Genomic DNA, 14,133 nt, shown 5'->3' with positions numbered 1-14,133 from the left:
GAAGAGCTTACAGTGTAAATGTAAGCTGAGACAACATAGATACAGCAAACAGATTGGGGGCACAAGGTCACAGTGAGACAGTTATGATTATTGTAATTACCAGGGCACATCTGCTGCCTAATTAGTGTTTTGTAGGTGTCATGGCAGAAGCAAGTTTCAAGGAGGAATTTGAAAGATGACAATTAAGTGTCTTGGTGGAGTTATGTGGGGAGCCCTTCCCATGCATGATCTGAAAGAAAGCATGAAGTTGTCAGGAGGAAATTAGCGTATGTCTACACTGAAATGTAAGCCCAGGATTTGAACTCAGGCTCAAGCCTACCCCCTTCCATCTACACACAAATTGCGCTAACCCAGGGCACAGTCCCAGGACCCCATGGGGATGCAGGGTTCAAACCCTATTGCTCTGCAGTGTTGATGCAGCCCCACCAGGCTTGGGCTCTGGGAGTCCACCAAAAGTATCCCACAGGCTGATTTTCTTTGTTCACTGGACAGTCAAGTTTAGTGGACAGTCAATTTTTCCTACACTGTACCACCAACAAAGGGCTAGAGCAGCCGTTTGTGGGAGGGCACTAGTAATTCTGGCATATGGGTGGTTGGACTTGGGCCTACATAGTGTAGTCTAGACACTGGAGTCCTAGGTTGGGACTCTGGATTCAACAGTTCCTAATTTGGGGTTACAAATGAGTGTAGACTCTCAAGCCCTAGATTAACAATCCTGGTCTGTTAACTTGTGGTTTACTGACCCTGGGCTTACATTGCAGCATAGACATATCCTTAGACTAATGGCTGATGAAGGCTGGTACCATTGACAGAGAGATGGGGATTCGGTAGCTTAACAGTCTGAGAGATGATAAGTACGGAGAGTTAAGCCATAAAGGGCCTACATATGAAGACAAGTTATTTGTGTTTGTTGCAATGGGTGAGGCATGGAAATTGCCAGTGAAGGGATGTAAGAGAGGGGTCACGCAGTAAATGACAAGCCAGGAAGATGATTTTTTTCATTATCATTTTGAATGGATATAAATGCGGGGGCGGTGGGGGCGAAGCATCTGCGAAGGCAAAGAGAGAAGAGATTGTAGTAGGAAAGGTTGAAGATAATGAAGACATAAACCAGAGCTTTAGCAGAATGGACAGAAAGCAAATGCTGGATCTTAGAGATGTCATTCAGAAAGAACCAATGTCTGTATAGAACTGCTGCACCATCTACAAATCAGTGCTGATTTAATATTTTCCACTTAACTTACTGTATGTATAAAAATGAATCATTCGATTTGTTTGTGGATGTGTTTGGGTTTCAAAACCTCTGAGGACTTTGCTTAAACAAACCCATGCTAAGTATTGAGATTTGATGCTTCTGCAGGACATTCACTGATGTTGAGTGAGATGATCTACAGGAGCTGGGCTGGGTGGCTCTTCCTGTGTTTGTTTCAGCATTCCTATTCCTCTGTATAAATATGAACCTTAAGTTGTGTTTTATAAATAAAAAGTAATATCCCTGCTCTTTTTGACAACTGAATTTTTTTTCTTTCTGGGTTCCAGTTCAGAAGCTGGTAACACTAACTTTCATAATTCGCACTGTAGAGAACATTGTGTCTTTGTTTCTTGGCCTCCTACTGAACTTCAGACCTGATATAAGCAGAAAAAACATCCTGTTCATTGAGAAATGATTTGTTTTACTGTTTTCCTATGGTTACTATGAAAAGGTTTCTCTTGATGAACCCTAGTAGTTAGTCTGTTTAAAATGTAGAAACTATGCTATTTATGATCGCATGATATTTTGTATAATAAATCCAAACTCTTTTTTTGGAGACAAATGGATTAAAAAAACCAAAACTTGTCCAAAATGAGTTTTCTGCTCTTTCCTGTGCTGTAGAAAAAAGGGGGAAACGATGTAGCTTAATAAGTGTGACTGTTTAGTTCTACTTTGATAGCAGGCCCGTACTACTTCAGTAAAAGGGCACGTAGAAACTGTTAACCACTTACAGTGTGCAGGTTCTGTAATTTAATCCATTTTTCACTTCCGTTAATTTTAAAATAACAAGCACTGTATGTGGTAATAAACATAGAATGAAAAACTATTATCAAATAATTCATTGAAATATTGACTCTAGAAATACCCTTTCCAAATGGTAAACAATTACATCACCTCTTTCCTGATTTTTTTAGGATGTAGGGCATTTCAAATTTACCAAACAAAGTGAATATTAGAACTGAGTGTTCTGTGATAAACCATCTGCAGAGCTATTCATGCCATTAGCTTGTGCTAGTTGCTTAAGAAAGGCGGAATGAAATGAAAGTAAATCATGGGGGTTGGCGATTTATTTTGGGTTCCTATCCCTCCCTTCTCCCCCCTGCAACCTCCACATCAGTGGTAGTTTTTCCCTCATTGATTGAAAAAAGAGAATGTTCCTACTTTTTAATTTAGCAAATCCCTGCGTGCAGTTCCACATTGCAGTCTGTTCTGAACAAGGTAAAGGGAAAGGCAGACCTTTTTCCCCAGGCATCCAAAGTAAACATTTATCTTGGTATCATAAAAAAACATGAAGAAAAGGAGGCACACTGAGCCTATAGAGTGAAATAGTCCTTTTATGTGGGGACAGTTTATTGATTCTTGGATTTTATTGAGAGTGGGTTGTTTGAGGCATATGATCAACTTAAATGATTCTGGCATTTTTCTTAAACTGGAATATATCCTGTTATATATTTGTGCAAAATGAGCAAAGGTGACATGTAGGATTTTACCACCCACATTGCTTGTTGTAATGCACCATCTGCCACAATTCTTAGGGATTTAAAGAGAAAAGATTCAAGCAAATTTTAACCCATATATGTAGCTGTGAGATCAGGAACTCTTCGTTTTTATTAACTGCCTTTCTCACTGGGTATTCTTGCAAAGTTTTACTTATTTACTCTGTAGAAATTGTAGCTCTTCCTCAAGTAGTGTCCCTAGGGGTGCTCTACTATACTCTTGTTTGCATCCCTGCACCTCTGACCGATAGCAGTGTCCGTTCGGCCTGCACATGCGCGCTCTCTCTCGTGCTCTTCTTTGAGGCTAACTAGCCCTGTGTGGGTGAACCAACCTCGGGGGAGGGAGGGATAGCTCAGTGGTTTGAGCATTGGCCTGCTAAACCCAGGGTTGTGAGTTCAATCCTTGAGGGGGCCACTTAGGGATCTGGGGCAAAAATTGGTCCTGCTAGTGAAGGCAGGGGGCTGGACTCAATGACCTTTCAAGGTCCCTTCCAGTTCTAGGAGATTGGTATATCTCCAATTATTACCTTTATTAGTTCTTTCTCAGCTGCCCTTGGCCTGAGACAGAGCGAATAGCAGTCTGCTTTTCTCTTTACCTCAGAGTCTTAGAGTTCTTTCTTAGCTCCTGCTAGAGTTTCCATTTGTTTTTTCTTAGCTTTATAGAGTTTTCTTTAGTCTCCCTCCCCCATGTTTAAAAAAAAAATTCCTTCTCCCTTTTTTCCCCTATCTGGGGATCGCCCCAATAAGCAGCATACCTGGCTCCTCCAGGTTTAAATGCTGCTTCTCCTGCAGGAAGGCAATACCAGTTACAGACGGACACTCTCGCTGTGTCCAGTGCCAACAATTGAAGGCCAGATCCCAAAAGAACTGGGAGTTAAAATAGAAACTAGTCCTGATGGAAGGTGCTTTGAAACTGTCGTCTGACCCCTGTCCCAAATCCTCTCCACGGTGAAGATAGTCCCCGGAGCCTTCAGTGTCTAAGGAGGGAGAGCTGAGCAGGAAATCTTCAGACACTCCTCTCACTTTCCAAGAAGAGGGCTGCAAGCCCTCAAACTGAGCTCCTGACCAGCCAGAGGAGATCCCCAGCACAATGGGTCATTTAGGCACGACGGCCCGGAAACATGGTACCCGTAGGACACATGGGTCCTCAGGTACAGACACCATCTATAAGCTTGAAGACTTGAAGGCACAGGCTCTGAAGCGGCAGCACCGCCTGCTAAAGGTGAGAACAAAGACCGTACTGTCTCTGTGAAGGCAATACCAACATGGAAACCTACGGCACCAACTACTTACAAACAACCCTTGTCGGACCGATCATTTCTCATAAGACCTCCATCGATTTCCTCTATACCAACGAGTCAGAACCAACAAGCCCTGATGGTACTGATCACTGTGGTACTGCAGTTGTTTTGTTTTTCTAGAGATCTCATGGTGGCTGAGACTCCAGAGTTCCTGCTCTACATGTTGATTCCCCAGAATCCTCTCCACTGCTATCCAGTGAGGACTCAATAACCAGGATGATATCCCCTCACTACCCTGACACCATGGCCCATCTCTACATCACCAGGGCCCTCCCAGTTACACTCTTGGTCCGAGCCTCAACCCTCTTGGTATGGCCACTCGTGGGTACCACCACCCCATGCCCTTTCCCCCACCCCAGTGGCCATACTGGGACATGTGGGCAGCCTATAGACACCATACATCTCTGGCATCTAGTGTCTCTTACTGAGAATCCATAAGATGATCTCCTTCACCCTCTGTATCCAGAGCCCCAGAACCATAATAGGCCAGACTAGAAGAGGAGATTACACCACATAGGAATATCTCTTCCTCCTCCTCCCCAGATGAGGCAGTGATGCCCCCACCACCATTCATGGCAAATGATTTTAAACTGTTTCAGGATCTCACAAAAAGGATGGCAGACACTACAAACTCCCCCCCGAGGAGATACCCAGCACAAGTTACTAGATATACTGCACATCTCTTCCTCCTTGAGAATTGCGCTCCCAGTCAGTGAGATGCGTCTAGATCCTGCTAAGATCATTTGGCAGACACCAGCCTCTAGTGCACCAACATGTAAAAGGGCCGATTTAAAAAGTACTCTGTGCCCTCAAAGGATGCAGAATTCCCCCCCACACCTTTTTTTTTTCAGTCTTCACCTAATTATATAGTTGTGGACGCTGTGAGTTCTCGTAGCCGAAAGCATCATAGTAAATCCATTCCTTATGAGAGAGACTGGAAAAGACTTGATTTATTTGGTAGGAAGGCATGCTCCTCAGCAACCTTGCAATTCAAGATTGCAAATTACCAAGCCTTTATGGCGAAGTATGACCACATGAACTATGCTAAATGTAATGCATTTATTAACCACTTACCAGAAGCACAACAAGAACTGTTTCAAGCAATCATACACAAGGATCAGTTAGAATGGCACTTCAGACCACACTAGATGCCATAGGTACAGCAGCCTGCTTGGTATCGATGATGGTGGTTATGCAACAGACCTCATGGTGATATTTCTCAGGACTGCTAAAGGAGGAACAGACGGCAGTTGAGGACTTCCCTTTTGAGGGCATACGAGACCGGTGCATCAGTCCATACTTTAAAGGAATCCAAAGCCACACAACACTTGCTAGGGATCTACACACCTGGACAGAAAAGGAAATTCAGTTCTTAGCCATCCCAGAGATCCTGACCACTCCAGTACCTGCAGCTACAGTGTTACTATGAGCCACAGCGAAAGGGGCCTAGGATTCAAAGGCAAAAGCCATCAGCCACTGAATCCTCAGCATTTTAGCCCTCAACCTCGAAACACCAGTTTGACGCCTTGGTCAATTGGAGTGTTACTTTGGGCGAAATTATGCTCTCCACGGTGAAGGAATTAAAAAATAAAATGTGAGCAAGCATAAGGTGCTGAAATACTGTGGTGATCGGTTCAGTACAAGACCCAAAGTAGAATGGAAAAATTGAATAGAAGAATCTGAGTCTGTGTCTATGAAGTTTGCCACGATACCTTCAGTGGATATGGTGTGGTGGATGGCAACGGGAAAGAGGTTGTGGCTCTCCAGGCCGAAGGGTGTCTTGAGATCCAGGGGGAAGTTCTGTGGATCTCAGGAGAGAGATGGTGTGCCGTGGTAAATGTATGGAGAGTGGTGTGGGTTGCAGAACAAATGGGAATTATTACTGACAACCAAATTAATGATGATTATATATCTCCCCAAGAGATTGCCAAGGAGGTGAAGCATCATAGAGTAGCTCTCCGTGGAACATTCCCTCTAAAAAGCTTGGCATTCTGGGAGTGTAAATGCTTTACCGGATCACAAAGGACAAAACTGGTCAAGAAAAACATGCTTTGAAGTTTGTATTACAAATGAGAGCAAAATACCTGAAGAATGTCCTCTTTAATCGATACAGTTGTGCAGTATAATGAAACACCTGCTTTGGAGAAAGAAGTAATGGGCAAGGAACAGGAATTAAAATGAGTATTTCTTTTAACTGTCAAACCATAAGCCCACAACACTCAGGAACTGACTTTGGAAGCCAAGGTCACAAAGTTCACCAGTGTTCATTGCCTCACCTCATTCCTAATTAAACAAATCTGAAGTTCTAAAATCCCTGAAAACTCAGAAGTCCCAAAGTTTTCATACACAGTGTGTGTGGTAAAATACAAGCATCAGAAGTAAGTAAATCTGCCTTAAAATCTTAGAAGTATTTTTCTAAAATATATATCTGAGTTCATCAGTAAGCCAAAGGCTGTTGAAATGTGGTTGGCAATCGTCCCTGCTGCCTGCAGATGCAGCTGAGCAAACAATCCACAGCTTGGGTAGGAAGAAAGGCCAATCAGGTAGGGGGGTAATAGGGGACAGTATAGTATATTGTGGCCCAGTGAGGCACACCCAGGCTGTTACCTCTGGATTTATATAGCCTGTAGGAACTGCTTTTAGTAACTGATGAATCCTGGGGCTAGGATGTTAAATAAAGACCTTTCTAGTTTTCCTGCAGCCATTAAATAGCTGAAAGGAATTTACATAAACTTCAACATGTACAAACTTTGCACTAAAGGAAAACCCAATTTTGGACCCCAAGCTCTCTGGCTACTGGCTTTTTTTTTAATAGAAAGAAAAATTAATCCAGAAAGGAGGAACTTGCGGGGTGAGGTGGGGATGGAAATTTCTGTTGCAGCAAATGCTGCATTGAAGGAAAGCTCACGGGAATAGGTTTGTTACAGAATGTTAATGATGTCAGATTGGTCATTCTGTTTACTCACTTTTGGCAAATATCGGTCCGTCACTCCAAGTTAAATGCTGTGGGCTAGGAGTTTCCAAGGTGCCTAAGGGAATTAGGCAACCAACTTCCATTGAATTCAGATCTGAATGCCTAACTCTCTTGGGATGCTTTGAAAATCCCACCCATTGTCCTTTTAATTTTTTAAAAAATCTTTAATTTTAATTTTAATCCAGTTACTGTACTTGGGTCAGCAAGGGGGGAAATTTGAAAAACACAAATGGCAGTGAGTTGCCCAACTCCAATCAAAAGTCAGTCTTAGTTGGACACCTAAATTGCCATCTGTGCCTGTGCAAATCTTATCCAAAAATCAGCATGTTGCATTAGTGACACATTGGGCACACTGACTTGCCAGTGCCAGTCCAGCTGAACCACACCAACTAACCATGTTGTTGTACCCGATGGAGTCTCATGATGATATTCAGTAGACCTGACACTCAGCAGTCATGCTTCCCACCAACACATTTTAATAATCAGATCTCATGTTCTAGAGATCATCCTGGAGCACTGTATCCTCTTTTGTAAACCTCTTTAAAATATTAAAATGCTTTCACATGGTAAATGTGCAGCCTTCTCCTGCTGTGGTTTTATAGTTCACTTCTTTGATAGTTTTTCATCATCCTTTGGAAAGTGTCTTCTCCAATTTTTTTGGCTGGCAACTCAGTATTTTTAAGAGTTAAAAAATTGATTATCATAAGATGAGCTAGAACTAGTGGTCAGAAGCAGGTGCTGTTCCAATTTCCTCTCATACTCTGCACCTCAGACTTACTACAGCCTATTAGGTGTTCCAGTTCTGTGTCTGTCTTGAGCAGGATGTTTATCATAACACACTCTGTAATGATTTGGAGTTACTCTTTTCAGGAGGGCAGCCTCCACTTTGAAGGATTAAATTGCACCTGCATTCCTGGAGTTAAGGTATAGCATAATGTATCATTGCAGCTGCTGTAATGAGGACAGAGTGAACAATCAGCTGGAGGTCAGCTGTTAGTTGGACTAGGATGAGCTGAAAAATACTTTGGATGCCATATACTTTCCACCAGAACAATCATTTAGTGATTCCATGGGGAGGAACCTACCTTTCCTCAGTTCTTACAGAACCTGTCCAAGTCAGCTGATTTTTTTGGTTGAAGCTGGTCCAGGAACCTACAAGGACACAGTTGATAAGATCCTGGGCCAGCAACTCTTGTCCAGTAAAGGATGCCATGGCCGTACACCTATTTTGGACCCACTGGTTAAGGCAGGGGTGGGCAAACTTTTTGGCCCGAGGGCCACATCTGGGTGGGGAAATAGTATGCAGGGCCATGAATGTAAGGCTGGGGCAGGGGTGTGGGAGGGGGTGCAGTGCAGAGGAAGGGGCTCAGGGCAAGGAGTTGGGGTGCAGAGTGTGGAAGGGGGCTCAGGGCAGGGGGTTGGGGTATGGGAGGGGGTTGGGGTACAGCAGGGGATTGGGTGCAGGAGAGGTTCAGGGTGTGGGCTCCGGCCTGGTGCTGCTTCCCTGGAGCGGCTCTGGGGTGGCAGCAGTGCACAGCAGGGCTAAGAGGCTCCCTGCCTGCCTGTCCATCCGTCTGTCCTGGCCCTGCGCTGTGCCACTCCCGGAAGTAGCTGGCACCATGTCCCTGCAGCCCCTGGGAGAGGGGAGGCAGAGGGCTACACGCACTGCCCTTGCCTGCGGGTGCCTTCCTGAAGCTCCTATTTGCTGCGGTTCCCTGTTCCTGGCCAATGGGAGCTGTGGGGGGCAGTGCCTGCAGGTGAGAGGAGAAGCACATGGAGCCTCCCTTCCCCCCAGGGCTGCAGGGACGTAATGCCAGGAAGGTGGGGGTACAATCCTGCGGGCCAGATCCGCCATAGTTTGCCCGCCCCTGATGTGGCAGACTCCTCACACAGCTTCTTTGTCTTAAGGCAGTCAAGTATATCCTTCCCAAGAACGCTGCTTAAACTGTTTAACACCCTCCCCATGAGAAGCTGGTGGTGAGAGGGTCCTAGCTAAAGAGAAGACTAGCCACATGGCTTCTGAAGATTCCATCTTGCAGGAATCTCACTCACCACCTGTCAGAATTCCACACTAGCCTTTGTATAGATTTTTCTCTCAAACGCTTTTGATGTTCCACTGATCCTTGTGAATGGGCTTTTCTTTCTGGGCAAATGGCCACCCATGCGGTTGAAGTAACAGATTGGAATGTTTGGGCAACAGTTACACTCTGCAGTGGGGTGCCTGGTTTGTACTCACCCTGTTCCCATTGCCCTCAAGGGTTACAAAACAAATCTTTATGAATTAGGGGAGCTCTGCCAGGAGTGAGAATCCTGGGGCGATAGTGTCTTCAGTAGTTCAGTTTGGACAGTAGGGATGTTGCCTCTTTACATACAGATTCAGGAATCAGATTAAATGAGGCCTTCTTTTTTCCTTTGATCGTCATCATTGTATGATGTCACGTGAACTGTGCATTGCCAAAAGTGAATTTGCACTTGTAATTTAACTTGCACTTTTTTGCCTTGAATGATCTGGAAATCATTCTGTTTGAATGTGGCTACTACTGTTACTACATGGTTCTGTGACAAGCCCTTTTCAGTGAAGTGGTGATACTGCTGACCTCTTCTCGAATGCTGCTTTGGCTTTATAGCTTCATTGCAGTTAGTCTTAAACATCCCCTTTACAATGCACAGCTTCCTGTTTTTAACATGCTTTTTAGTTCACCTCTTAAAAATGTTCAGGGCCTTTCTTGACTTCATGTTTTCCCTGTTTTTTTTTTTGTTGTTTTTTTTAAATCAATTTAATTAGGAGAAGCCGCTTTTGTCAGAAGCAGCCAGGAGAAAGGAGAAGGACCTAGTATCAAAAGAAATAGAGAAGTTTCGTGCATCTATTCAGACGCTGTGTCGGAGTGCACTTCCTCTTGGGAAAATCATGGACTACATTCAGGAGGACATGGACTCCATGAAGAACGAACTGCAAATGTGGCAGCATGAGAACAAGCAGCATGCAGAAACTCTCCAGAAGGAGCAGAGGTAAGGATAGCTAAGGAAGAGTGTCCTCAGGACAAGGCTGGTTTGCCACCTGGGACAGGCTGAATACAAATTGCTGTCTCTACAATTTTAATTACTTTTTGTTTTAAAAAAAAAAAAAAGTAAAAGTTTCATGCGTTCTACAAGGTTCTGGTTTAACCCAGATTTTAAAGTCTTTTCAGCTCTTCTGTTATGTGAATACATTATGTTAAATGAGTTATATGGCAGATAGAGGTACCTCTGAAATACTGACCATTTTCCACACCCTTTCCAAGAGCCTACATGGATATCCATGTAATGCAAACAAATGTTATGAGGTGGTGTCATAATTATAGAGGAAAGAGTAGCATAAAATCCCTCCTTGTACTGAATTGCCTTACCTATGAGGGGTTAAACAGTTCAATAATCTAGTTGGCACATGACCAGAAGGACCAATGAGGAAAGAAGATGCTTTCAAATCTGAGGGGAAGGATTTGTTTGTTGTACCTGCTTGGCTTCTCTCTCCATCCAGAGAGAGGAGCAAACAAAGAACAACATCTCCTGAAAATATACCTGGAATAATCCATCTAAAGTTACAGAAATTGTAAGTAAGCCAAGGAAATGCGTTAGGTTATCTTTTGTTTTAGCTTATGAATTTTCCTATGCTACAGAGGTAGATTTATTCCTGTTTTTGTAACTGTGAAGCTGAGCCTAGTGGGGAATCCTCTGTGTTTTAAATCTTTTTTATTACTCTGTAAATTTACCTTCCATCCTGGTTTTGCAGGTGTGATTCTTTTACTTTTTTCTTTATAATAAAGTTCTTCTTTTAAGAACCTGATTGATTTTCAGTGTCCCGAAGACAAAGGGTCTGGTCTGTGCCCTCATTGCTAAGGCAATTGGTTGGTATATTATTCTCAAGCCTCCCCAGGAAAGGGGGCAAAGGGACTTGGGGGGGGGGGGTAGGGATTCCAAGTGACTCTTCCCTGAATTTTTGTGTAAATCATTTGGTGGTGGCAGCAATACCGTCCAAGAACAAGGAAAGGAATTTGTGCCTTGGTGAAGTTTTAACATAAGCTGGTAGAATATAAGCTTAGGGGATCTTTCATGCGGGTCCCCACGTCTGTACGCCTGAGTTCAAAGTGGGCAGGGGAACCCTGACAGGTGTAAATTAGATGTTATGTTGGGATAAGAAGTCTGTAAAGCAGTTATTTTAATGAGTACTTCGTAGTAGTGTTGACAACAGTTAAGTCTGCAGAGCAGTTTAAACTATAAAACCCTAACACACTAAACCTCACTCGTCTGCTTGAGCTTGAAACCTCAACGCTACATTAAAACTGGATTTTCTTTGGAGCTTAATAAATACTTACAGTGAGGGAAAAGGGTTTAAATGGAGTGAAACTTTTAAATACATAAAAATAATTGAATAGAAAAAACAACCTTAACAGTGTAGTTTAAAAAAAAGTTGGAAAAGCAGGAGAGTAAAGTTATGCTTACAATTAACTAAAGCAAATTATGAAAATGCAGGATTAAGGAAGCTGAAATGGTCTGCCTTCAGTGAGCCACCACTAACTGTATTCCTGTGTTAGAATAATAGGAGTGTGGGGCTAGAAGGGACCTCTGGAGGTCAGCTAGTCCAGCCCCCTGCGCTGATCAAGACCAAGTAAACCTAGACCATCCCTGACAGGTGTTTGTCCAACCTGTTCTTAAAAATCTCCAGTGATGGGGATTCCACCTCCTTTGGAAGCCTATTCCAGAGCTTAACTCCCCTTTTAGTTAGGAAGTTTTTCTCAAATATCTAATCTAAATGAAGCCCATTGCTTCTTGTACTTGAAATGGTTTAAGTCAAGTAACGGATATGTTTCTTCCTGGTATCACCATAAACCTGGATAGCTGGGGACATTTTAAACCAAGGGTCAGCAACCTTTCAGAAGTGGTGTGCTGAGTCTTCATTTATTCACTCTGATTTAAGGTTTCACGTGCCAGTCATACATTTTAACGTTTTTAGAAGGTCTCTTTCTGTAAGTCTGTAATATAGAACTAAACTATTGTTGTATGTAAAGTAAATAAGGTTTTTAAAACGTTTAAGAAGCTTCATTTAAAATTAAATTAAAATGCAGAGGCCCCTGGACCGGTGGCCAAGACCCGGGCAGTGTGAGTGCCACTGAAAATCAGCTTGCGTGCCGCAGGTTGCCTGCCTCTGTTTTAAATCCTTGTGCTTGCACTGTTTTATCTACAGCTGCTGCCTTCAGGACATGCATGATAGTTTACATGGTACTATATATGTAGCCTAAATGGAAGGCTTGATTTTAGGATGTTCAGGAGTGCAAGAAGCCCCATCACATTACGTACTAGAGGGTTAAAACTATACATTTCTAACATCTGGCATAGGAGTTTAATGGCTGAGATGGGAATAAGTTAGGGCTGTGGTTTGTATGTGAAGTATAATGATGTTAGTATCTTGCATTTACATAGCTCCTTCTATCCAAGCATCTCCACACACTTTTCAACATCACACAACACTCCTGTAAAAAGTAGGGAAATAGTGTTAACTATAGTTTATGGATCGAGAAACTGAGGCCTAGAGGTTGTGACTCACTCCAACTTAAATAGAGTGTTAGACAGAGCTAGCAGTGGAACTCAGGGCTCAGGACTCCCCGTGTCTATGCTTAGCTAGTGGAAGAACATTGGTCATGCCATGCCTCTCATCTACCTTCATTGTGCTCTCACAGGACAGCTGTACACTGTACATGCCTTGCTGGTCTCTTATATGCCTCTTAACTTTTGAGACAAATTATACTCTGGACAAGACTATGCATTTTACATTTTGGGTGGATTGATTTTTTTTCAGGGATGTGTGTCCAAACCGGGCACTATGATGAAAAGCTCATTTTCAGGATCAATTAAAAAAAAATTTAAATTTAAATTAAATACAAGTTTATATTATTAAAACTAGGGCTGTTGATTAATCACAGTTAACTCACGTGATTAACTCACAAAAATTAACTGCAATTTAAAATTTTTATCATGATTAATTGCACTGTTTAAACAATAGATTACCAATTGAAATTTATTAAATATTTTTGGATGTTTTTCTGCGTTTTACAATATATTGATTTCTGTTACAACACAGAATACAGAGTGTACAGTACTCACTTTATATTATTATTTTTATTACAAATATATGCACTGTCAAAATGATAAACAAAATAAATAGTATTTTTCAATTCACCTCATACAAGTACTGTAGTGCAATCTCTATTGTGAAAGTGCAACTTACAAATGTAGATTTTCTTTTTGTTTTGTTTTTGAGTGCAGTTATGTAACAATGTAAAACTTTAGAGCCTACAAGTCCACTCAGTTCTACTTCTTCTTCAGCCAATCGCTAAGAAAAACAAGTTTGTTTACATTTACGGGAGATAACTGCTTCCTGCTTCTTATTTACAATGTCACCTGAAAGTGGGAACAGACCTTCATATGGCACTTTTGTAGCTGTCATTGCAAGGTATTTACATGCCAGATATGATAAAAATTAATATGCCCCTTCATGCTTCAGCCGCCATTCCAGAGGACATGCTTCCATGCTGATGATGTTCGTTAAAAAAATAGTGTGTTAATAAAATTTGTGAGTGAACTCCTTGGGGGAGAATTGTATGTCTCCTGTTCTGTTTTACACGCATTCTGCCATATATTTCATGTTATAGCAGTCTCAGATGATGACCCAGCACATGTTTGATTTATGAACAATGTCGCTGCAGATTTGACAAAACGCAAATGTGAGATTTCTAAAAATACCTACGGCAAGGTTTAAGAATATGAAGTGCCGTCCAAAATCTGAGAGGGACAAGGTATGGAGCATGCTTTCAGATGTCTTAAAAGAGCAACATTTCAATTCAGAAACTACAGAACCCGAACCACCAAAAAAGAAAATCGGCCTTCTGCTAGTGGCATCTGACTCAGATGATGAAAATGAACATGCAGCGGTCCACTCTGCATTGGATCATTATCGAGTAGAACCAGTCATCAGCACGGATGCATGTCCACTGGAATGGTGGTTGAAGCATGAAGGGACATATGAATCTTTAGCGCACCTGGCACGTAAATATCTTGCAACACTGGCTACAACAG

General features: G+C 42.5%; 1 protein-coding gene across 4 annotated transcripts in view; it reads left to right on the top strand.

Moving 5' to 3' along the window:
• TRAF3IP1 (TRAF3 interacting protein 1) overlaps nucleotides 1-14,133 on the top strand; it is a 92,891-nt gene that overhangs the window by 68,182 nt on the left and 10,576 nt on the right. For all 4 annotated transcript variants that reach the window (XM_039494881.1, XM_039494882.1, XM_039494883.1 and 1 more), the window contains one exon: nucleotides 9,809-10,032. In XM_039494881.1, the coding sequence (XP_039350815.1) occupies nucleotides 9,809-10,032 (224 nt within the window). The remainder of the gene's footprint in view (nucleotides 1-9,808; nucleotides 10,033-14,133) is intronic.

The sequence above is a fragment of the Mauremys reevesii genome, linkage group 11 (assembly GCF_016161935.1).
Source record: "Mauremys reevesii isolate NIE-2019 linkage group 11, ASM1616193v1, whole genome shotgun sequence".
In the NCBI taxonomy this organism is placed as follows: Eukaryota; Metazoa; Chordata; order Testudines; family Geoemydidae; genus Mauremys; species Mauremys reevesii.
Note: the sequence above shows the minus strand (reverse complement) of the source record. Positions and strands in the feature narration are given on the sequence as shown.